At 39.5% G+C, this 27,059-nt stretch overlaps 1 protein-coding gene across 1 annotated transcript; it reads right to left on the minus strand.

The window, feature by feature from the left end:
- Nucleotides 1-8,866: 8,866 nt before the first annotated feature.
- Nucleotides 8,867-9,820, minus strand: LOC126081909 (olfactory receptor-like protein OLF3). The gene has a single exon (XM_049894100.1). The coding sequence runs from the start codon at nt 9,818-9,820 to the stop codon at nt 8,867-8,869; it is 954 nt and encodes a 317-aa protein (XP_049750057.1).
- Between the last annotated feature and the right edge of the window lie 17,239 nt (nt 9,821-27,059).

The following is a 27,059-nucleotide window of genomic DNA, read 5'->3' on the forward strand; positions in this document are numbered from 1 at the left end:
ACCTAGATGTCCATCAACAGATGAATGGATAAACCAACTATGGTACATACACACAAAGGAGTATTAACCAACGATAAAGAACAGCAATGAATCCGTGAAGCATCTCATAACATGGAGGAATTTGGAGGACATTATGCTGAGTGAAATAACTCAAACACAAAAGGACAAATATTGTGTGAGACTACTACTGTAAATACTCATGAAAAGGTTTACATACAAAAAGAAACAATCTTTGATGGTTATGAGGGAGGGGAGGGGTGAGAATGGAAAAACTCTTAATAGATAAGTGGAAACTCTGGTGACGGGTAAGACAGTACACAACACTGGGGAAGCCACAACAACCTGTACAAGGCAAGGTCATGGTAGCTCCACAGACACATCCAAACTCCCTGAGGGACTGAATTGCAGGGCTGAGGGCTGTGGGGACCATGGTCTCGGGGAACTTCTAGCTCAATTGGCATAACATAGTTTATAAAGAATTTGTTCTACATTCTATTTGGTGAGTAGCATCTCTGCAGTCTTAAACACCTGTGAATGGCCATCTAGGATACTCCACTGGTCTCACCCCTTCAGGAGCAAGGAAGAATGAAGACAACTAAAGAGACAAGGGAAAGATTAGTCCAAAGAACTAATGGACCACGTCTACCACGGCCACCACCAGAGCAAGTCCAGTACAATGAGATGGTGCCTGGCTACCACCACTGACTGCTCTGACAGGGATCACAATACAGGTCCGGGACAGAGCTGGAGAAAAAATGTAGAATAAAATTCTAACTCAAAAAGGAAGACCAGACTTGATGGCCTGACGGAGACTGGAGAAACCCTGAGAGTATGGCCCCTGGACACCCTTTCAGCTCAGTAATGAGGTCACTCCTGAGGTTCATCCTTCAGCCAAAGATTGAACAGGCCCATGGAAAAAACAAGACTATAGGGGCGCATCAACCCTAGGGAAGGGACTGGAAGGCAGGAGAGAACAGGAAAGCTGGTAATAGGGAACCCAGGGTTGAGAAGGGAGAGTGTCGATATGTCATAGGGTTGTTAACCAATGTCATACAACAATGTGTGTACTGTTTGATAAAAAAAACTGGTTTGTTTTGTAAACCTTCATCTAAAGTACAATAAAAAATAAAATTAAACAAAATTAAATAAAAAACGGGCAAAACTAAAAGTAGGAGTGATAAAACGCAATCATAAAAAACACAATTGACTCAGAAATCATGTGAGAAAAGAAGAAAAACTGAACAAAAAACATATGGAACACACAGGAAAAACTAGCAAGATGGTGAACTTTAACCCAATCACATCAATAATTACATTACATTCAAGCGGTCTATCTAAGCAGATCTAATTAGGCAAGAGCAGGAATCTACTTTAAATATAAAAATGTAGGTATGTTAAGAGTAAGAGGATGAAAAAGATGCACCGTAAATACACTAATCTAAAGAAAGCAAGGATGTTGTTGTTAGGTACAAGAGAAAAAAAGTTGTGATTGAGTCAATTCTGACTCATAGCGACCCTATAGGGCAGAGTAGAACTGCCCTGCCCCATAGAGTTTTCAAGGAGTGCCTGGTGGATTCGAACTGCTGAGCTTTTGGTTAGCAGCCATACCACTTAACCACTATGCCACCAGTGCGCAAAGGTAGCTATATAAAAAACAAAAAAACCCTGTGCCGTCGAGTTGATTCCAACTCATAGTGACCCTAGAGGACAGAGTAGAACTGCCCCATAGAGTTTCCAAGGAGAGCCTGGCAGATCTGAACTGCTGACCCAAGGTAGCTATATTTATATATAAAAAAAAGATTATTAGCAGAGATAAAGAGGACTATCGAATAATGCTGGGAGTGAATTCATCAAGAAGATATAACCATCTTAAATGTATATGCACCATAACAGAAGAGGAGGGAACACTTTCCAGCTCATTTGATGGGACCAGAATTACTCTAACAATATCTGACAAAAGCATTACAAGAAAAGGAAAACCATAAATGGGCTAGTATCATATGTGAATATAGACAAAAAAGTTCTCAACAAAGCATTAGTAGGCTGAGTCAAAGAACATGAAAAATGATAAAAAATCATGACCAAGTGTGGTTTAGTTCAGGAATGTGAAGCTGATTCATTTTATTCAAAAGTTAATCAATGTATTTCACAATATCAACAGTCTAAAGAAGTAAAACAATATAATTCTCTCAATAAAAGCAAGGAAAAAAATGTACTTAAAAAACTCATCATCCATGCATGCATGATTAAAAAAAAAAGTCTCAGCAAACTAGGAAAAGAGGACATTGTCTTCAGTTTGAAAAATGGCATCTACAGAAATCTACAGCTAAAACAATTTCTGCTGGTGAGAGATTGCTTGTTTTCTGTCTAAGGTCAGGAATGAGGCATAGATGTCTATTCTCACCACTTCATGAATGCCAGCCTGGGAGAGGATGAAGTCTGTCTCTGAAAACCCTTTTTAAATGACTTAGCCTAGCTTTACTTTTCTCTGTCCCCACTGCTGCTACCTTAGTTCAGGCCACATAATATATAATCATTATTACTGAGACAGTTCCTGGCTGGCCTCCCTGCCTTAAATATTTTCTGTTTCCTATCCAGTTACCACCCCACGGATCTGTCAGTTTGTTGTACTGTGGGGGTTTGCGTGTTGCTGTGATGCTGGAAGCTATGCCACCGGTATTCAGATAACAGCAGGGTCACCCATGGAGGACAGGTTTCAGCTGAGCTTTCAAACTAAGACAGACTAGGAAGAAGGACCCGGCAGCCTACTTCTGAAAAGCATTAGCCAGTGAAAACCTTATGGATAACAGCAGAACCTTGTCTGATATAGTGCTGGAAGATGAGCCCCCCAGGTTGGAAGGCACTCAAAAGATGACTGGGGAAGAGCTGCCTCCTCAAAGTAGAGTCAACCTTAATGACGTGGATGGAGTTAAGCTTTCGGGACCTTCCTTTGCTGAATTGGCGCGACTCAAAATGAGAAGAAATAGCTGCAAACATCCATTAATAACTGGAACCTGGAATGTACAAAGTATGAATCTGGGAAAATTGGAAATTGTCAAAAATGAAATGGAACGCATAAACATCGATACCCTTGGCATTAATGAGCTGAAATGGACTGGTATTGGCCATTTTGAATCAGACATTCATATAGTCTACTATGCTGGGAATGATAACTCGAAGAGGAATGGTCTTGCATTCATCGTCAAAAAGAATGTTTCAAGATCTATCCTGAAGTACAATGCTGTCAGTGATAGGATAATATCCATACGGCTACAAGGAAGACCAGTTAATACAAGTATTATCCAAATTTATGCACCAACCACTAGGGCCAAAGATGAAGAAATAGAAGATTTTTTCAGCTGCTGCAGTCTGAAATTGATTGAACATGAAATCAAGATGCACTGATAATTACTGGCAATTGGAATGTGAAAGTTGGAAACAAAGAAGATGGATCAGTAGTTGGAAAATATGGTCTTGGTGATAGAAACAATGCTGGAGACTGAATGATAGAATTTTGCAAGACCAGTGGCTTCATTGCAAATGCCTTCTTTCACCAACATGAACGGTGACTATGCACATGGACCTTACCCGTTGGAACACACAGAAATCAAATTGACTACATCTGTGGAAAGAGATGATGGAAAAGCTCAATATCATCATTCAGAACAAGGCCAGGGGCCGACTGTGGAGCAGACCATCAATTGCTCATATGTAAGTTCAAGCTGAAACTGAAGAAAATCAGAGCAAGTCCACGAGAGCCAAAATATGACCTTGAGTATATCCCACCTGAATTTAGAGACCATCTGAAGAATAGATTTGACACATTGAAAACCAGTGACTGAAGACCAGACGAGTTGTGGAATGACATCAAGGACATCAGCCATGAAGAAAGCAAGAAGTCATTGAAAAGACAGGAAAGAAAGAAAAGACCAAAATGGATGTCAGAGGAGACTCTGAAACTTGCTCTCAAACATCAAGCAGCTAAAGCAAAAGGAAGAATTGATGAAGTAAAAGAACTGAACAGAAGATTTCAAAGGGCCTCTCGAGAAGACAAAGTAAAGTATTATAATGACATCTGCAAAGAGCTGGAGATGGAAAGCCAAAATGGAGGAACACACTCGGCGTTTCTCAAGCCTCGAGCTGCAATAGTGAAGGATTCCATGGGAAAAATATTAAACGACGCAGGAAGCATCAAAATAAGATGGAAAGGATACACAGAGTCATTATACCAAAAAGAATTAGTCGATGTTCAAGCATTTCAAGAGGTGGCATATGATCAGGAACCAATGGTACTGAAGGAAGAACTCCAAGCTGCTCTGAAGGCATTGGCGAAAAACAAGGCTCCAGGAACTGATGGAGTATCAACTGAGATGTTTCAAGAAACAGATGCAGCGCTGGAGGTGCTCACTCGTCTATGCCAAGAAATATGGAAGACAGCTTCCTGGCCAACTGTCTGGAAGAGATCCATATTTATGCGTATTCCCAAGAAAGGTGATCCAACCGAATGTGGAAATTATAGAACAATACCATTAACATCACAGGCAAGCAAAATTTTGCTGAAGACCATTCAAAAACGGCTGCAGCAGTATATTGACAGGGAACTGCCAGAAATTCAGGCTGGTTTCAGAAGAGGACGTGGAACCAGGGATATCATTGCTGATGTCAGATGGATCCTGGCTGAAAGCAGAGAATACCAGAAGGATGTTTACCTGTGTTTTATTGACTATGCAAAGGCATTCTACTGCATGGATCGTAACAAACTATGGATAACATTGTGAAGAACGGGAATTCCAGAACACTTAATTGTGCTCATGAGGAATCTTTACATAGATCAAGAGGCAGTTGTTCGGACAGAACAAGGGGATACTGAGTGGTTTAAAGTCAGGAAAGGTGTGCGTCAGGGTTGTATTCTTTCACCATATCTATTCAATCTGTATGCTGAGCAAATAATCCGAGAAGCTGGACTATATGAAGAAGAACGGGGCATCAGGATTGGAGGAAGACTCATTAACAGCCTGCATTATGCAGATGACACAACCTTGCTTGCTGAAAGTGAAGAGGACTTGAAGCACTTACTAGTGAAGATCAAAGACCACAGCCTTCAGTATGGATTGCACCTCAACATAAAGAAAACAAAAATCCTCACAACTGGACCAACGAGCAACATCATGATAAACGGAGAAAAGATTGAAGTTGTCAAGGATTTCATTTTACTTGGATCCACAATCAACAGCCACGGAAGCAGTAGTCAAGAAATCAAAAGACACATTGCATTGCGTAAATCTGCTGCAAAGGACCTCTTTAAAGTGTCAAAGAGCAAAGATGTCACCTTGAAGACTAAGGTGCGCCTGACCCAAGCCATGGTATTTTCAATCACATCACATCACATGCATGTGAAAGCTGGAAAATGAATGAGGAAGACCAAAGAAGAATTGATGCCTTTGAATTGTGGTGTTGGCAAAGAATAGTGAATATACCAGGGACTGCCAAAAGAACGATCAAATCTGTCTTGGAGGAAGTGCAGCCAGAATGCTCCTTAGAGGCAAGAATGGCCAGACTGCATCTTACATACATTGGACATTTTGTCAGGAGGGATCAGTCCCTGGAGAAAGACATCATGCTTGGCAGAGTACAGGGTCAGCGGAAAAGAGGAAGACCTTCAACAAGGTGGATTGACACAGTGGCTGCAACAATGAGCTTAAGCATAACAACGATTGTAAGGATGGCTCAGGACCAGGCACTGTTTCGTTCTGTTGTGCATAGGGTCACTATGGGTCAGAACCGACTTGACAGCACCTAACAACAGCAACATTCAATTACCAGAGTGATATTTCAAAATGAAAATTGTATCAAGTCACTTCCCTGTTTAAAAATCTTTTAATACCCCTTTGTTGCTTTCAGGATTTAAATGTGATTTGGCACTCAATACCATCCGTAGTGTGACCCCTGTGTCATCCTCACCACCTCCCCTCCTCTGCCCTGCATTGTGGACCCCAGCCACTCTGGCATGTCTATGCTCTCTTGGACCTCTGCTCCTTTGCATGGGTTGTTCTTTGATTGTATAGTTCATCTTGGGGATAACTGGTTCTCACCTTTCAGGTCTCAACATCAGGGTCCCTTCATAAAGGAAGTCTTTGGCCATCACTCCAATGGGCTCCTATATCCCCCTGGTCTTACTTACTCTCATGGTGGCATCTACCACACTGCATTATAACTGCTTCATTGTAACATCCTGGTCTTACTTTCACTGGAATACGGACCACACACTGCATTGTAAATGCATCATTGTCTGTATGCCTCGCTGTACAATCACATCCTTGATAGCCGGGACTGCCTCTTACTAGCTGTTGTGTCCCAGAACCACTTGTTTTCACTGACACACATAGCAGAAACTCCCTTGATATTTCTTGAATTAACACCAACAGAAACTTAGTAAACTGTTACGCATTGATTTTCTCCCCCAAAAATATGTGTTGTAAAGCCTAATGCTTAGACCTGTGGTTATGATCCCATTTGGAAATCAGTTTTCTTTGTTATGTTAATGAGTCCGTGTTAGTGCAGGTTGTGTCTTAAATCAATGTTTTTTGAGGTATAAACATGCAGATTAAGCAAGAATTAATCAAGCAGAAGTGGGGGAAGATAGATGCCAAACCATACGAAGATAGGTGAGAAGCAGAAGCTGAAAAGAAACAAGGACCTTCCTCTAGAGCCATAAAAGAGAGAAAGCCATCCCCTAGACCCAACACCCTGAATTCGGACTTTTCACCTTCTGTTAAAAATAAATTTCTGTTCCTTAAATCCACCCACTTGTGCTTTAGCAGCACTAGATAACTAAGACAGTTTTAAAGGTAAAATTTGACTGTCAAATGGGGTTTGGCTTACATAAGCCTCAAACTTAGAATCCTCTGATGCTCTGATGGATAACAAATAAAAGAACTACAAATCAACCAACTGAAAGAAGAGACAGAGGGAAGAAAGGAGGACTTCTTTTGAAACTCCTTTGCTAACCAAAGGGTCGGCAGTTCAAATCCGCCAGGCGCTCCTTGGAAACTCTATGTGGCAGTTCTACTCTGTCCTATAGGGTCGCTATGAATCGGAATTGACTCGACGGCACTGTGTTTAATGGAGTGAGAAGATGGGCTATTATCATATCGTTTTTCCTCCTTTCTCTTGCCTATCAATTGTTCCATCATTTCTCTCCCCTCTTTTACTTTATTTAGGTTTCATCGGAATTAAGGTCCATTCCCAGCATGGACCATCTCAACAGAATCTTGTTTTGTGTGTGGGGGTGGGGTGCAGATTGGGTGCCATGGATTGAATTGCGTCCCCCCAAAATATCTGTCAAGTTGGCTAAGTCATGATTCCCAGCATTGTTTGATTGTCTACCATTTTGTCATCTGATGTGATTTCCCTGTGTGTTGAAAATCCTACCACTATGATGTAATGAGATGGGTTAGTGGCCATTATATTGATGAGATCTACAAGATTAAATAGTGTCTGAAGGCAATGTCTTTTGAGATATAAAAGAGAGAAGTGAGCAGAGAGACATGGGGACTTCATAGCACCAAGAAAGCAGTGCCAGGAGCAGAGTGTGTCCTTTGGACCTGAGGTTCCTGTACTGAGTTGCTCCCAGACCAAGTGAAGATTGATGACACAGACCTTTCTCCAGAACCAACAGAAAAAGCCTCCTCCTTGAGCTGACACCGTGAATTTGGTCTTATAGCCTACTAGATTGTGAGAGAATAAATTTCTCTTTGTTAAAGTCAACCGCTTGTGACATTTCTGTTATAGCAGTACTAGATGACTAAGACGTTGGGGGACAAGAAGGAGGTGAGAAAGGAGGGTTTTAGAAGGTGTTAGAAGGTTCTTAATATAGAGATTTGAGGGTAATATGTGCACAACTGAATGACTTATTCTGATTCCCAAAGCTTTACATTAAAGCTGTATTACCTTCCATTGGCTTTGACCAAGGCATGTGTCTTTTTTACAAATGAAATATGTCATTGGTATTTTTACATTTATCTCATACTTTATGTGTTTGCTTGTTTCTAAAGTTTCAGAGAAAGAGACTACTGATTTTTCAGAGATTGGACAGCTTTCGTATCCTAGATGGTACCTCTCATGTATACAGTAAATTTCTCTCAAACTCTATACTATTTAGCAGTGCTGAAATTTTGCTTTTTTTTTTTTTTTTACCAAAAAAGCCACTGGGTACAAAGAACCCTTGATTGTGTCATTATCATGGTAAAACAAGAGCTATAGTTGATGATCCCCCACTGAATTAACTCCACCACTCAGACAACGACATCATATCCATATGTACTAGGTCCCGCACAAAAACACTTTAATCAGCGTCAGTCACAACACTCTTCTCGTATTACCCCAGAATAGTGACTCACACAATAACTGGCTGTGACTGCATACACCATCATTATTTTTAGCGAGCATTCACATGTGAAAATGCATTCTATTCCCAATGGAAACACAGTCTTTTTTTCAAACTGTGGATGAATACAAACTAGTGTTCCAAAGTAAGACCCATGAATAAGTCCAGGGTTACAACTAATGTCACAAATCAAAACAATTAAACAGTTTTTTTTCATTTCAATACTTGAGTAAGGAAAGGAAGAGCTAATACAGTAGTGTTTAGCTTCATAGAACTTGATGCTCTGACATTAAAAAACAAAAAAAACTCACACACTCTTCACATCAGCACAACAACTCAGCCTCCTACCTGACATCACCAGTACATGCTCCATCACCTCCCTCATGGTTTCCAGGGTGATGCACTCTCTACTTGTCATATCTGACTTGGGTGGGGAACACAGAGAGAAAGCTCTTTTCTCTAGGTGATGCTCATGATTCATCAAGTTGCCAGTTTTGATGTTAACCCAGAGATTTGTCCTGAGAGCTTCTGCCAAGCCCCCTTCACATCCTTATTCCTCAGACTATAAATCATGGGGTTCAGCATGGGTGTTAAAATGGCATAGAAGAGCGAAATCGTCTTCTCCTGGAGAGCTGAGGGGCTAGAGTGAGGCTGAATGTAAGTGAAAATGGCCATTCCGTAGCACAGGGCAACCACTGTGAGATGAGAAGCACATGTGTGGAAGGCTTTCCTCCTTCCCTCTGTGGACTGCATCTTTAATATGGTGGAAATGATCTGGATGTAGGACAAGAGAACCAGGCAGAATGGTGTCATCAGCAGGACCATGCTGGAAAACATGATTGCAACCTCATTGGAGGATGTGTCCACACAAGCCAGCCTGACCACAGCTAGGAGTTCACAAGATATGTGATCAATAAGCTTGTTTGGACATCTGGGAAGCTGAAAGGTTATGGCAGTCTGCAAGAGAGAGTTGATGGAGCCACTGACCCAGGATGAGATGACCAGCCTAGTGCACAGCCTTCCATGCATGATGGCTGAGTATCTCAAGGGGTCACACACAGCCACATAGCGGTCATATGCCATCACTGCCAGTAGAACAAACTCAATCCCTCCCAAGGCCAGCGAGAAAAATAGCTGGGCTGCACAGCTCAGGTAGGTGATTACTTTATGTTTCGTAAGAAAATGCACCAATAGCTGCGGGACTATGCTCGTGGCATAAGAGACATCCACAAGGGAGAGGTTGGTGAGGAAGAAATACATGGGTGTGTGGAGTCGGCTGTCCAATCTTATCAGAAGAACAATGAGAAAGTTACCCAGCACGGTTACCAGGTACATGACCAAGAACAGGACAAAGAGTGACACCTGAGTGCCCCAGTCACTGGATAGGCCAAGGAGAATAAATTCACTCACCCACGTCTGGTTATTTGTTCCCATGAAAAAACATGAAGATTATTCACCTGCAGAGAAAGTAAGAAATAACTGAAGCTGTTGAATCAGAGAACCATGAAAAAACATGTTGTGTATGTCTAGCCAGCCTTTGCCTGGTGGTTCAGACATTCATGATGCCCAGATGATATGCCTGGTCCGAATATGCATTACATCTACTCTGCACCAGAGAGACAGCCCAGTGGCTTTGTAAGGACCTGGTGTGGTCTCTGGGAGGCTCAGTTGAAACCTGCCAATAATAAATAAATTCTTAGAAGTTGTACATATTTACCAACTTAGCTGAAATTCCAGGGAAAGCATAGGATGGTAGGTGACAATGACAGGTGAAATGATAAAGAATGAAGGAAAGTGTGTTTGGAAAGTTAAAGAACTACCTTAATGTGTAGACTTAGACCCAGCATAATGAAACTCACACATTCATTACAAAAGGAAAAGTTTGGGAAGAGGCAAAGGTCTAATGGAAAGATCTGGAATAGAGAGCTTAGGTTTGAAACAGATTTTCCTTGTCATCTATATGATTTGGGGATAGAAACACAAACTCTTATATGTAAAATGATTTAAGGTTATATTATACAAGATGATATTACATTACCCCTAATTACCTTTGAGCTCCTATAGGTAACTTGTGGGGTAAGTACTTTATAAATGGTTATTGGTAGTAATGGTAGCATAGGTAATACTAGTGACAGGACCTCTAAACTGGGGTAAATAAAGTAGCAAAAGTACTTTCCTCTCCAAAATTCAGACATCAATAAAATTTGAGGCAATTTTTAATAGATCTGAGGACTTGGGGTTAGGCTTGAACACTTTCAGGATTTGGGGGACCATTGGTCTTTTCGATTGCCTTTTGATCCTTAAGTCTTTAGTGGGACAATGTAGAGGATTGGTAATTGTATCCTGTGTGTTTTCTTTTATGTCTTCTTCCAACTTACTGCTGCCAAGAATCTACTCTTTTTCCATAGGTTGAAATAAAAATATAGTTATATAGGCTTTCAAGATACAAGAAAAGAAGAGAAAGGAAATGTTTAAGGACCCTTCTTCATTGCCCAAGATAGCAAAGAGACATGAATTCATGTAGAGCACATTGCAATGGAATTTCCTTTTTACTTTTTTTCTCACTCAGCAAGTGCTTTCTCAAAAAAGCAGAGCTAAAATGTTATAGCATCAGTTTTGGACATTAAATAGAAAGAGTTAACATTAACAAACAAACAAACAAAAATTTTGTAGAACTTATTATGATGCCATGCCTGCCTACTGACTAACTTCACTTTTATTGCCGTGAACAAAAACTAGGGTAAGAGATACAGGAGGCAGGTGGGGTTGGGAGCTGAAATAGAGCTTCTCGGCTCATCCCGGAAGCCACACAGAGGTCAGGCTGGGGCATCTGAGCTGATGAATAGAGACTACCCATTCTTTAAGTCTCATTCCTGACGAAGGACCAAATAAAATAACTGTTTCCAGAAACGTCATTACAAATATGGTTCAAATGGTTACATCTATTTCCTATGAATCCTCTTCCTGGTGTCCACCTCAATAGCTCATCCCATTTTCAACAGTTCCTCCTTTTCTGCCCTAGCATGATAGCTCCACCACCACCCCTCACTTTCTCACCTTTAGCCACGATCATCCTGAGAATGCATCTACATGCTTCAAAGCAGAAGTTCAGATTCAAACCCTGAGCCATCAAAAAAACAGCAGATGTACATCAGAAAGTAGACACCTGTTTCCTTTACTTTAACAAACATCTACAAGGTGCCATCTTTGCTAGATGCCCGGATCTCCAGGATGAATGTTACTCTTCCTTATGCTCAAAGAGTTGACCTGTTTCATGGAGAGAAGACCCTGGATCAGATAGTTGTAACAGCATATGTTCCTGTGCTCCACTGAACAGACTTCCTGAGAATATGGAAGCTCATGACTCCTGTGATCATATTAACTGCTCCCCCCAACACACACAAACAACATCACACATTTCTCGGAGTGGCAATGTTGCATCTTAGAAGAAACACGAGCTTTGGAGCCCAACAGCATCTGCTCTGATTCCACAACTCTTCTGATGTCTGTGGCCTTGAGCAAGTACTTTATCCTCTTATTTTCTTCATTTTTAAGATGTGGGGTAATATTGGTCAACTGAAAGGGTTGTGGGGAAATCTAATGGGTGCAAGAGCTAAAGCTCCTACATGTGTGACTTGACCAGGGCAGGTGCCCATGATTTAGTGGTGATAATTGGGCTAATATTTCATTTCATGCTATCTATCAATTTCAGGATTTTGTTCCTTCATTCATTCACCCTCTCCACCATCCTATGGTCTCTCTTGCTCTTGGGTGGCTCCTCCTCCCTCATTAGAAAAAATTTGCAGACCCCTCAATTTGGTAGTTTGCTATGCACTGACCATGCTGATTCTCTCTTCCTTTCACATCCAGAGTTCCCAAATGATTGGTGTCCACCTACCAGGCCCATTTCCTCATAACATTCATCCTTTCATCCATGCATCACAGTAGATAAAGAATATAGAAATAGCAACAGGCGTTGAAAAGTCAAATGAAAGGAGAAGCATGTGGGGGCTAGATGATTACACACCCACAGTTAATACTGTCTCTATATTACCTTCATCTCAGCTTCGGCTAAATAGAGCTGGGGTCTACTCTGGCTTCACCGTACAGTAGGGACTAAGAGTGCTTCATATGTAACCATTCCTGTCAGGAAGCCAGAGCTTGGTCTTTCCAGCTCTAACTAATTTGTAGGATCTGTAGTTCTCCTTAAACCTGTGTTTTTCACTGAAGTTAAATGACTAAGAGAAACATTTGAGAATATTTTCTCCATTTGTCTATACAAACAAGATATCAAAAATGTTTAAACTGATGTTCATAGCAGGTGATAAACAATGAAGACAGTTAGAGTCAGTCCTGTTTAGCTCTTCCTCCTGTATTAGTCTGTTTTGCATCCTCTTCTCAGTATCCTTCCCAACACCAGCTGCTTTGTCTTTATGCCAGGTACCTTGTGTTCCTTTAATAAACAATAAACTCCTATTTTACAGTCTTTGAGTCATTTTTCTCTCCTACTCAACAAACCTCAAACCACATCTCTCTATATGTATGTGTTGAGCTCTCTAAAGCTATGCAAAAACTAACAATCACACTGCCCACTCAAAACATGGTATTGAGAGTGGCCCCAACCTGTGGTTTATCTCCTTAGCCATAAGCCCTATGAGGGAAGAAGGGCCTCCTTGGGCCGTGTTTTATGCATGGTGGTGGATGTAGGGTAATTACTGTGGCCATCACAAGTAGGCAGAGTACATGATATAAGATGAAAGATGCCATGAAATATTTCATGAAAAATTATCTCCTTCCTTAGTGTCCTGCTCAAAATTCCGGTATTACTGGTATATTACTTTTATGTTCTTTTACTGCTTTTATGTCCATTATGCTTTTTGAGAAATGTTTAAAAATGAAAAATACTGTATGGGAGATTTAACATATGAAGTACCTAAAGTGATTGTGAAGTAACTAGTGTATCAGCTCCCATGGATACTTTACAACAGGTTGTGTAAGAGTAGGAGATCAAGTGCCTTAGGTGAGAATGAGGATTAGGAATGACACTGAAATTGGAGGAAAGGACAGGGAACACTTAAGGACAGCAAAGACCTCTGTTACAATGTTACCTCTGTTTGGCCCTAGTTAAAACTACTTCCATGTGCCCTCTCCCATTATCCAGTAATTATTAGTTACATCAAATATCAGGACTGAAATATTCTTCTCTGACAAAGAAGTAAAGACGGAGAAATAGATCTTTGAATTTCTCACACAACTCTTTTGCTTGACATAACCGAAAATCAAACCCTTTGCTGTGGAGTCAATTCCGACTCATAGCGACCCTATTGGACAGAGCAGAGCTGCCCCATAGAGTTTCCCAGGAGCACCTGGTGGATTCAAACTGCTGACCTTTTGGTTAGCAACCATAGCTCTTAACCACTGCACCACCAGGGTTTCCTTGCTTGACATAATACATTTAAATTAAAAGTTGAATTTAAGGTAATCATTGTAATCTTTTTTTTTTTTTAAATAAAGGAGATCTGTTCATTGATTCCATGGAAAATATAGTATTTTCTTGATTCTAAAAATCTAATTTGAAGTAACAAATTAAATGTTGTTTTCAATCTATTCTACCTCCATAAAGCCACCCACAATTCCTTTTCCTATTGTTCCAATCTCCTACTCCCTTATAACATCTTTAGCTGAAAATACGTGTCACTGGAACAAGAAGGTGATGAATAAAAAACTCTGAACACCAGACCATTCGTTGTGGATTCAACTCCAACTCATGGTAACCCCATGTGTGTCAGAGTAGAACTGTACTCCATCGGGTTTTCAATGGCTGATTTTTCAGAAATAGATTACCACATTTTTCTTCAAAGGTACCTCTGGGAGTACTCAAACCTCCAACCTTTCAGTTAGCAGCCAAGTACATTAACCATTGCATTACCCAGTCCCATCTTTGTCTAATGTAAAGCCTAGACCAGCCTTTATGTGGTTAGAGCAGACATAGTTTGACTTCAGCATGTTTCTGTTTTCCTTTTACTGAATCCATCACATTACTGTTATTATCTCCATCTATGAGCCAAATAACTTCATGTCATTCTGTACAACTCTCTGCATGAAGCCCTGACGTACACTATAAATGCCCCATGCTCCAAACTGCCATTTGCTCTCCCTATCTTAGGAGGAATATCACCAAACTCAAGACCAAAAATCAATTTAAATGTATTTCTATTGGTAAATTCTCAGGTAGTGGTTTTTCATGTTTGCTGGAAATGTGGTATTTTGGAATCATGAATGTTAGGCATATCTCAACTAATCTGTTATGATATACTTAAGCTCTTACCAGTTGATTCCCCAGACGGGAGTCCATCCATGCCCAGCTATCTACAGATCTGCAGGGTGCCTGAGAGGCAAGGGTGCAGCCCAAGTAACAATATGACTTCTCAACATAAAGTGCCCTTGTAGCCCTTTACCACGTCTTTACTATATTCCTGCTCTAGTAGTAATGAGAAGACCTTGAAGAGTCCATGAGCAGTGTTTACCAGAAGAAAGGTGGGAATCCTGATACACGGACAAAATCAATAAAACCAACACATTTTTTCACTCTAACACTGCCACACAGTCTGGATCATCATTTTCAGTTCTCTCATCTTCTGACGTTTCTGTTAACACAGCTTATCAACTTTTAATATTTCCTGTTTCTTCAGAACTAGCATTTAGTTTCCTTTGCTAATATATAGACCAACACTCCAAAGTACTTGATTTGTCTTTGCTTGATACTTGGGTCTCTTTTCCACTTGGCAACATTCAATGCCATATTCTATTACCCCGCCTCGGTGAGTGTATTCCACATTTCTGTCTAACATTTTCCACTTCTAGGTCAGTCTGCTCCAATAAATTATCCTCTCCCTTTTCCAGCACATTAGGAAAAAAATATTGATTTGGGAGACTTGGGAGATGTGCACACTATAAAAGGATTCCTCAATGCCTCACCCTTCAGCATTGCATTAGATTTCAGATCCTTTTCATTGATTACCAATGATGCCAAGTCAAATTATGTATGGTTGGACAAAATCATGGATCAGCCTCAAAAATCCAATCCCAAACAGAGGAAAACTTTAGGCTAAGGCCATCTCCTGAGTGATCTACCATCCATTACAGAGATGACGCCTTGCAGCTAAGTAGTAAGAGCCCAGCAACCTCATCTCACCTGAATTTGTTTGTACACCGTCTTTAATAACACTCCACCGAAACTTAAGCACAGTTGGCCTCCTTATTGGGGCTCTCCATGATCTTAGATGGAACAAATGAAAGCCCTTACCATGGAAGGAGAGCTCAGACATTAATCACTCAGATCCACACCTCTTCACTGTCAGGCTGTCATAGATATGGCACTTTTGTTTACAAAAAGATCCCTCTGACTCAAAGTAGAAGACCCTGCCGATGTAGACACTGAGTGCATCCATAATGAGCAGGGTTATTTGCATCATCTTAATTTTTTTTTTAATACTTGGAGGCAGTGAGCTCCAGGACCATTGAGTGGGTGATGTCTCAAAGATGATTTGATATCCAGAGAAGGAAATTAGTTTTTCCTCTTTGGGGTTTTGTTATCTACTTCCTGCCTGAATTTGGTTGCTTGACTTCACACAATTTGAATCCAATTATTTAGATCCAGTTTCTTCAATGTGTGTAGCCCTGAAATTTACCTTCCATGACATATTTTATCATAGCTTTATTCTGTAAATGCTCATCTTCTTTATTTCTCTTATCTCCTGCAGCTAAGACTGGGCTGTTCTTCTGAAGTCTAATTCCCTCAGTCTGGCAACTCACCACAGTGCAATCCCCACATCTTTTTCTTGAGGTGCCAACTTTGAATTGAGAGTCAGAAGACCACAATTCTAGTCCCAGTTCACATTGTGAGCAGTCTGTGACTTTGAGCAAACCATTTAATTATCCTACATTTCAACTTTTCATTATTGACAGGAAAATCAAAATATTTTGTATACAGACTTTTAGGGAAATAGGTGAGATAAGAAATTTTTAAAAAAATAATCCACAAGTTTTCTGAAAACGGAATATATTCCTACTACCTGTTCATAACTATCAATACCTAACTAAATGTTTTATACTTCTGTTCTTCTCTCCTAAGTGTCTTCCCCCAAAGATTCAGAATTCATTCCCAGCATCTCCATTTTTTATCACTAAGTATTTTCTCTTTCTCTCCCTCTCTTTTGTCTATTTCTTAGGACTAAATCTTGGAAGTGAGAAAACTATTGAACAAAATTATACCCAAGCCTCAATCTTTTGCAAAGTTATTTTCTATAATCCTTAAAGGTGAGAAGATTCTACTCATCATGATTCATATATGTGATCCAAAGTCCATAATAGGTCAAATCAGTTCTAATTTCTGCTCTCTCCAAGCCCCCATATCAACCCTCTGTTGACACTTTTACCATGAGCTCTCAAAAACTAATCAGTACCTGACAAAAAGGACATGTTGCTTCAATCTTAGTTTGAACTGGTTTCTGAAAAGTGCTTCCCTCTACAAAGTTGTGGACCACTGAGATTAGGTATCCAGGATCCTTGGGACCTCAGGCTCAGAAATCCCATCGGACTAGTTCACATTGTGAGGAGCACTGCTGGGAGGAAGTTCACAGGAGCCTTGAGAATGACTCAAACTCAGGGCTAATCAAGTGTGCCAGTGGCTGCATTGAAGACACAGGGATGGCAGAGTCCCTTAGGGACCTCATGCATTAACCTTAATTGCTGTCACCTGTTCCAGCCCTCAAGGGCAGAGCCTCAGATGCTGCCCTTCTTCCCCTGCAGAAGGCTGTTCTCCTCCAGCCCCTCCCCTCCAATACGTCCACTGCAACCTCAGGTCACTCTCAAATGCCAGAGAAGCCAGCTTCCTGAGGTTGGGGTTGTTCTCCTGTAACCCAAACCCAACTTGTAGCTCTCAATACTCCTGTTCTGATGAGCAGTGAGTGGGCCTGCCTGCAATCCTGCTGAAATATTCAACTGCCCCCTTTGGCTCCATAATGCCCTTTCCTCTACTCATGAGACATCTGTAGTCTATCAGGCCTCTGTGAGTGTTGTGTAAAATGATGGACACCATAGAGTGTTTCTCCTGGTAGTACTTGAGCTCTGAAAATAATAGCATCCCGTAAAAAGATGTAAAACACCCAGTCTAGGCGTGTGTTTGCAGGAAGAGCATCAATATACCAATTTATTTGCTCCAAAGTACATGCATATAATAGTGTAAGCTGCCTCCAGATAATTAGTTTTTGTTTTTGTTTTTCAGTTTACAGTACCTTGACCTAAAGAGCATTATTGGCCATGGATATAAGTTACTTAGGAAAATTAGCACACATTTCCCCTACCTATACATCGCCTATTAAAAAACACTTTAAAAAGTAGCTGAGCTTATTCTAGCTTCCACCTAGGACGTAGAAAGCTAAAGAGAGCATCACTTCCATATTAAAACAAGAATAATCTGGACAATGTATAAAATCATAACTGTTCTTGAACTCATCAGAGAGCTATGGTGAAGTAAACCAGCAAAAAGCCTTAGGGAAGACTGGTGCCTTCAAGGGAAGACAGAATGTGAGCCTTCCTGGGCCAGAACACAGGAGGGAAGTGAGTTCACCACACAAGCCAGTAAGATTTCAGTTAAAATTTTATTTTATAAAGGGTGAGTGTAGGCTACTGTGAGTATGGAATTCTTGGAACCACAGACAAAAGCAGTGTTCACACCTACCCTTGGGATTTTCTCCACAGACTTCTAATGTCCTCACATGAACATTTGGGGCCAGGGTGGAAAGCCTGAGAAAGCCTCCATAGTGCAGATCTAAGGAAAGCAGCAACAGGCACTGAGGAAATGTAGAGAGCAAATGTTGGTACACTGAGGATAACCAAAACTCAAACCTAGTCTGACCACTGACTGAATGGACTCCTACACCCCCACACACAACACTGTAGGACAAACATAAGAAGAGATGTGCCAATTTCAAGGCATAATACTATCTTTCTCAGACTCTATCATTTTACACAGAATGTTTGGGTTTCTGACAAAATTAAAAGTGAGAGAAAAAGCAAGAAAAAAACACTGTCACCAGATGTCTTAGTCATCTAGTGCTGCTATAACAGAAATACAACAAACAGATGCCTTTAAAGAAGTTTATTTCTTTACAGTAGAGTAGTCTAAAAGTCCAAATTCAGGGCATCAGCACCAAGGGAAGGCTTTCTTTCTCTGTCGGCCTTCTCTTCAATCTTCCCCCAGACTAAGAGCTTCTCCACTCAAGGACCCTAGGTCCAAAGGATGTGCTCTGATCCTGGCACTGCTTTCTTGGTGGTATGAGATCCCCAACTGTCTGCTTGCTTCCTTTTCTTTGTGTCTTGTAAGATAAAAGGTGGTGCAGGCCACACCCCAGGGAAACTCCCTTTACATTGAATCAGGGATGTGACCTTAGAAAGGGTGTTACATCCCACCCTAATCCTCTTTAACATAAAATTACAATCACTAAATGGAGGACAACCATGCAATACTGGGAATCATGACCCAACCAAATTGATACACACATTTTGGAGGGGGACATAATTCAATCCATGACACCAGACAAAGTAATTAATGGAACGAGGGTCAGTCATGGTATGGATACAGGGACTATCACAAGGGATCTTAAAATGGCTCTCATGAATAAGTGAAATGATCCACTAGAAAAGGTGGATAACCTGCATAAATCCATGAGGTGTTTCAGCAGAGAGTTGAAAACTATACAAAAGAGTCAAATGGAAATATAAGACATGAAGAAGACAGTCACAGTGTTGAAGAATGTCTGCAACAGGCTTATGAGAAGACTCAACAGAACCAAGGAACCCATCACTGAGCATGATGAGTCAGTGGAAGTTAGCAAAACTAGAGCACAAAGAGAAAAATAATGAAAAAAAAAAAAAAACAGAAGAGAATGCACACGGTTGTGGGAAAACATTAAATCTAACATACACGTACTTGGAAAATCCCAAGAAGGAAACTAAGACAGCTGGGGAAGAAGAAATTTGAGGAAATGGCAGATGAGAAATATAATGAAAGAAATTAAAGTACTTATTCAAAGAGCTCAACCAAAAAGAGTAACTGAAAACAAACAGAATCCTATCATATTTACACACATCGTATTCATACTGCCAAAAGTCAAACATGAAGTGAAAATCTTAAAGGCAGCCTGAGGAAAAAAAAGACACATCACACACAGAATAACAAACATCCAAAGGAAAACTGACTTCCTGTCAGAATCTCTCCTAGACAGAAGACAATAGCGTGGCATCTTTAGAGAACTGACAGGAAAAAAAAAAAGCCGTCAATCAACAATTTTATATGCAGAGTAGATTTCTTCCAGATATGAAGGGAAAACAAAGACTTTTTCATACTAACAAAAACTGAGCTAATTCGTTGCCAGCAGACCCCCACCACAATGAATGTCAGTGGAAGTTCTTCAGGCAGAAAGAACATGATTCCAAACAGGACACTAGATTTAAAACAGGAAAATGGAAGATTAACGTATAATTCCTTTTTAAAAAATTTTAACACACTACAAGATGGTTGACTTTCTAAATCAAAAATAATAACAATGTATTTGATATTTACAGCTTATGTGGAAGTAAAATTGCTTATAAAAATATCGGGAAGAAAACAGAAGGAAGCAAATGATAGTATACCATCTGAAGATTCCTTAGATATTCACTAAATGTATTAAACTTTTTGAGATAAAAAATCACCAAAGAAAACCTGTTGCTGTGGAGTTGATTCTGACTCATAGCGACCCTGTAAAACAGAGTAGAATAGCCCCATAGGGTTTCCAAGGAGTGGCTGGTGGATTTGAACTGCTGACCTTTTGGTTAGCAACTGAACTCTTAACCACTGTGCCACCAGGGCTCCCTTTTTAAGAGAGACTGGAGTTAATTAAAAATGTATATTGTAAACTCTACAGCAACCACCAAAATTTTATTTTACAATGACTAAAACTAAACTAGTAGTGATAAAATGCAATCATAAAAAATACACAATTGACTCAAATTCATGTGAGAAAAGAGGAAAAAGTGAACAAAAACATATGGAACAAATAGGAAAAACTAGCAATATGATGGATTTTAATCCAATCACATCAATAATTACATTATATGTAAGTGGTCTATCTAAGCAGAGCTACTTAAGCAAGACAAGGAACATATTTTAACTATAAAGATGTAGGTATGTTAAGAGTAAAAGGATGAAAAAGATACACCATAAATATACTCATCAAAAGAAAGTAAGTGTAGCTATATTAATATCAAAGACAATTAACAGAGATAAAAATTATTGACTAATGATAAGTCAATTCACAAAGAAGACATAACTATCCTAAATATACATGCCCTGTAAACAGGAAATGAGGGAACACTTTCCAACTCATTTGATAGGACCAGCATTACTCTGATACCAAAATCAGACAAAAAACATTACAAGAAAAGAAAACTATAAACCACTATGCTGTGAATATAGTACAAAAGTTCTTAACAAAGCATTAGCAAACAGAATCAAAGAATATTAAAAATGATGACACATCATAATCAAGTGAAGTTTAGTCCAGGAGTGTGAGGCTGGTTCATTATTCAAAAGTTAACCAATGTACTTCACAATATCAACAGTCTAAAGAGGTAAAACAATGTGATTCAACAAAAGCAAAAACAAACCTATTCAAAAAACTCAACATACATCCATGATAAAAACTCTCAGCAAACTAGGAAAAAGAGGATAAGGTATTCTACTTGAAAAATGGCAACAAAGGAAACCTACCACTAAAATAATTCCCACTAGTGAGAGCTTGTTTTCCTTCTAAGATCAGGAACAAGGCACAGATGTCTAGTCTCACCATTCCAGGAATGCCAACCTGGAAAAAGATGGAGCATCTCTCTGAAATCTGTTTTTAAATGACATGGCCTGGCTTTACTTTTCTCTCTCCCCAAGGTCACTACCTTAGTTCAGACCATGTAACATACAATCAGTATTACTGGAAAGGCCTGTAGCTGGCCTCCCTGTCTCAAATCTTTTTTTCCTCCTATTCAATTGCCAAAGTGATATTTCAAAAATTAAAATTGTAGCAGCGGAGCCAACATGGCACTACAGACAGAAGCACCTTGCAGCCCTTCTGCAGCAAAGGCCTGAAAAACTAAGTAAACAGAGGCAAATGTCAATCCTAGAAGCCTCATCAACAAATGAAAAGTTAAAGAACTCAGCAAAGCACTGAATGGAATAAGAAACTGACAAAGAAGAGCGAGTGAAAAGAGACACATGCGCAGGTCCCCTATCAGCTAACTCAGCACGGATTCACCATCTTGGACTTCTTTCAGAGATCAGCAGACAAGGAGTACAGGAAAGCAGCTTCATGGAACTCCCGGCAGGCGACAGAACACACGGTAACCAGCAACATACACTTTTCCACCCCCCTTCCTTCTCCTCTCTGCTGCTTGGCCTCCGCCACTTCCTAGCTAGCTGCAGTCACTCAGCCAGCTGGGAAGAGCAGTGTCCTTGCTGCTTGAATTTACCTGCCCACATCAGAGACTGGTGTACAGGGAGTATGGGAGAGCAGCTTCATGGAGCTCCAAACAGGATACAGAGCATCCAGTAATGAGCAATATACACTTTCCCACCTTCCACCTTTCTTCCCCCCTACTGAGCCTCTACCACTTCCCACCGGCTGCAGTCTGTTGGCCAGGAGGCACCAGCTCCGGCCTTGTGCCACCTGGATTTACCCTGCCTACAATGGCTGGCTCCATCAGTGCCATTTGTTTGTTGCTGATGTTGCTTTTTTCTGCTTCTTTTGGTTTCTTCCCTGCCTCTCATCACCTCCCCCTCCTTTCTCTCAAACACCTGGCTCCCTGTGCTAGCTTTGTTTCTTCTTGAAAGGCCATGAAGCATTGCTCTGCTGGGGAAATGATTCCCCAGACCACACCGCCATGCTGGTGGAATACCCAGAGCCTTTTTTTGTTTTGTTTTGTTTTCCTCTTTGTGGATTGCGAGCCCCTTCTAGCCAGGCTGTACTGTGCTGCATGTTAGCCACTTCCCCTGTCTTTGCCATTGCACTGGTGGGATCCTTGGGAGCTTTTCTTTTCTTTCTAATTTTTATATACTTTTTTCTTTTTCCTCTTTCCTTTTATTTTTCTTTTTGTTTTTCTCCATTTCTTGGTTTCTCATCTCTCCATCCCAATGGCAAGCTCCCTTAGCAGTCTTTTTTGTTTGTCTGTGTCTTTTTGCCTGTTTGCTTTTGCCTCCTGTCTCTCTCTTCTCTCTCTTTTCTTTCCCATACCCCTATTAGCTCCACACATCAAAACCTCTCACTTCCTTCCTGCCTACCTGCACCATGCACTGAACATCACACCCCCAAGTATCACAAGTATGGCCTACCGGAACCTGCCCTGCACTGATTCCTGGCCCACCCTCTTGGCCCTACTATAGGTCACAAACAACCCATCCCAGCCCCTCATCTTCAGCTGGACCTGCCCTGCCACACCATAGCTGAGCGACTAGCGCTACCCATTGGACAAGGAGGTGAAAAGTATCTTGGCCACAGAAGAACAAACAACAAAGCATGCAAAACCACATGCTCAGACATAACCAAATAAAACAAAAAAGCAGGATGAAACAAACAAATATACAATCAGTGAATGAAGAAAATAGCTACCGTGTGTCCCAAAGACAGCAGACAACATCAAAACACATTAAAAAAAAAAAAAAAAAAAAGGACAGGATGGTTCCAGTATGCATCCAAAATAAAACACCAGATGACTTTCCAGTAGAAGAAAAGGCATTAGAACTACCTAATAGTGAATTCAAATCTATAATATTCACAGCTATCCAAGAGTTGAAGCAAAAAGCAGACAAAAATGAGGGAAAAAAATAGTCAAATTCATGGAAAGAACAGACAAAAAAATGGAAGAATTCAGTAAAATAATACAAGAACAAAATAAATTCATAACTAGAAGTCAAACAAAAAACAACAATTAGAAATCCAAAAGATAAACAACAGGATTTCAGAAATGGACAGTTTCATAGAAGGGTTGAGGAGCAGGTTTGAAACACTGGAAGAAAGGGTGAGCAAAATTGAAGAAAAATAGTTGGATACAACTTAGTTTGAGGAAAAATCAGAAAAAAAGAACAAAGAAAAATGAAGAAGCCTTGAGAATTATATAGGATACAACCAAAAAAAAAAAAAATCTGTGAATAATCAGAATTCCAGAACAGGGGGAGAAAACAGAAAACACAGAGAATCATTGAAGTATTGCTGACAAAAAAACTTCACTAATATTATGAAAGATAAAAAGCTGACCATCAAAGAAGTTCAACAAACCCAGTATAGGACAGACCCCAAAGAAAAATCACCAAGACATATCATAATCACACTCTCTAAAACCAAAGACAGAGAAAAAATCCTGAGAGCAGCTTGAAAAAAATGAAAAGTCACATACACAGGGGAAACAATAAAACTAAGCTCTGAATATTTGGCAAAAACTGTGCAGGCAAGAAGCCAATGGGATAACATATCTAAAACCTTGAAAGAGAAAAATTGCCAACGAAGAATAATATATCCTGCAAAACTCTCATTCAAATATGTTGGTGAAATTAGAATATTTTCAGATAAACAGAAACTAAGGGAATACGTAAAAACCAAATCAAACTTAGAAGAATTATTAAAGGGGGTCCTTCAGTCTGAGAACAAACATCATCATAGACCACAGCTTGAATCTAGGACACAAGATCATACCAGCCAGATACCAACCTAGGAAATGAACTTTCAAGGACTATCCAAAACCAAAAGAATTACAACAGGGAACCAGAGAGGTTAATCTGTGAATGACAACAACATCAGAACAATAAAAGAGGGAATAAATGGTAAACGTACAGAACTTTCTATTGGAGAGGAAGGCAAGGTAATATCAAGTGATAATAAAAAAAAAATAGACTGGTTCAAATGTAGGAAGAGAAGGGTAAATTTCAAGATAACCACAAAGAGAGTTAACAAACCTACTCATCAAAATAAAGAAGAAAAACATAAAGTCTCAGTAAACACAAAATCTACAAAAACAAAAGAAATGGAAAAAAAATCCACAAACAAAAGGAATTTAGCACCAGAGAGTAAGAGGAACAAAGAAAACATCAGCACCACAAATAAAGCACTACAAAATGACAGCAATAAACTCACACCTATCAATAATTACACTGAAGGTAAATGACCTACATGCACCCATAAGGAGATACAGAGTGACAGAAGTGATAAAAATAAAAAACAGGGTCTATCAATATATTGTCTACAAGAGACACACCTCAGAAACAAAGGCGAACGTTATTAAAAATCAAAGGTTGGAAAAAATATATCAAGCAAACAGCTACCCAAAAAGAGCAGGTGTGGAAATACTAATCTCAGATAAAATAGACTTTAAAACAAAATCCACAGTAAAAGACAAAGAAGGGCATTATATAATGATTAAAGGGACAACCCATCATGAAGATATAACCATAATCAACACCTATGCACCAATGACAGGGCTCCAAAATACATAAAACAAATTCTAACAGCACTGAAAAGAGAAATTGACAGTTCAACAATAATAGTAGGAGACATCAACACACCATTCTTGGTAAAGGACAGAACATCTAGAAGGAAACTCAACAAAGATACAGAAAATCTAAAGGCCACAATCAGCCAACTTGACTTCATTTAGATATACAGAACAATCTACCCAACAGCTGCAAAGTACATATTATTTTCTAGTGCATATGGAACATTCTCCAGAATAGACCACATCTTAGGCCACAGAGCAACCCTCAACAAAATCCAAAACATTGAGATAATACAAGGTATCTTCTCTGACCACAATGCCATCAAAGTAGAAATTAACAGCAGGAAGAGTAAGGAAAAAAAAAAATCAATTACATGGAAACTGAATAACACCCTGCTTAACAATCACTGGGTAATAAAAGAAATCAGAGATAGAATCAAAAAATTCCTAGAATCAAATGAATGAAAACATATCACACCAAAACCTTTGGGACACGGCAAAGGCAATCCTCAGAGATCAATTTATAGCAACAGATGCACCCATCAAAAAAGAAGAAAGGGACAAAATCAAAGCATTAGCTATACAAATCGAACAAATAAAAGAGAACAGCAAAAAAAAAAAAAAGCCCACAGCCACAAGAAGGAAGGAAATAATAAAGATCAGAGCAGAAATAAGTGAAATAGAGACTAGAAAAACAATAGAAAGAATCAACAAAACCAAAAGTTGACTCTTTGAAAGAATTGACAAACTACTTGCCAAACTGACAAAGGAAAACAGAAGAGGACACAAACAACCCAGATAAGAAATGAAATGGGGATATTACAAAGGACCCAAATGAAATAAAAAGGATCATAACAGAGTATTATGAAAAATTATACTCCAACAAATTTGAAAACCCAGAGGAAATGGACAAATTTCTAGAAACACACTACCTACGTAAACTAACACAAAGTGATGCTGAAAGTCTGAATACATCCATAACAAGAGAAGAAATTGAAAAGGTAATAAAAACTCCCAACAAAAAAAAAACCCTGGCTCAGATGGCTTCACTGGAGAATTCTACCAAATACTCAGAGAAGAGCTTACACCAGTGCTACTCAAATTATTTCAGAACATAGAAAAGGAAGCGATACTTTTGAAATCATTCTATGAAGCCAGCATAACCCTGATACCAAAACCAAGTAAAGACACTACAAAAAAAGAAAATTACAGACCGAAATCTATCATGAACATAGACACAAAAATTTTCAACAAAATTCTAGCCAGTAGAATTCAACATCATATCAAAGAAATAATACACCACAACCAGGTACGCAAGGATGGTTCATCATTAGAAAACCAACCAACGTAATCCACCACATTAATAAAAAGAAAGAAAAGAATCACATGATCATCTCAATCAATGCAGAAGAGGCACTGGACAAAGTTTAACACCCATTCCTGATAAAAACTCTCAATAAAGTAGGTATAGAAAGGGAAATTTCTCAACATAATGAAGGGTACCTATGCACGATCATTCTTAATGGAGGGAGGCTGAAATATTCCCCTTGAGAACCGGAACAAGACACTCCTATCTAACACTGTGCTGGAAGTCCTAGCTAGAGCAATAAGGCAAGAAAAAAAATAAAGGGCATCCAAATTGGTGATGAAGAAGTTAAACTGTCCGTATTTGTGGATGATGTGATATTATACCTAGAAAGCCCAAAAGACTCCACGAGAAAACTACTGGAACTAATAGAAAGACTCAGCAGAATAGCAGGATACAAGATAAACATACAAAAATCAGTTGGAATCCTATACACCAATAAAGACAATGATGAAAAGGAAATCAGGAAAACAATTTCATTTATAATAACCCATAATAAAAAATAAAAAAAAATAAATTTTTTTTTTTTTTTTATTATGGGAGCTCCTAAAAAATAAAATACATAGGAATAAATCTAACCAGGAATTTTAAAGACCTATACAAAGAAAACTACAAAACACTACTACAAGAAACCAAAAGAGATCTACATAAATGGAAAAACATACCACATTCATGGATAGGTAGACTCAACATTGTGAAAATGACAATTCTACCCAAAGCGATTTACAAATA

The sequence above is a fragment of the Elephas maximus genome, chromosome 8 (assembly GCF_024166365.1).
Source record: "Elephas maximus indicus isolate mEleMax1 chromosome 8, mEleMax1 primary haplotype, whole genome shotgun sequence".
Lineage (NCBI taxonomy): Eukaryota > Metazoa > Chordata > Mammalia > Proboscidea > Elephantidae > Elephas > Elephas maximus.

What these genes read in the sequence shown, in the direction of transcription:
- LOC126081909 (XM_049894100.1), bottom strand. Translation starts at nt 9,820, where the DNA reads ATGGGAACAAATAACCAGACGTGGGTGAGTGAATTTATTCTCCTTGGC.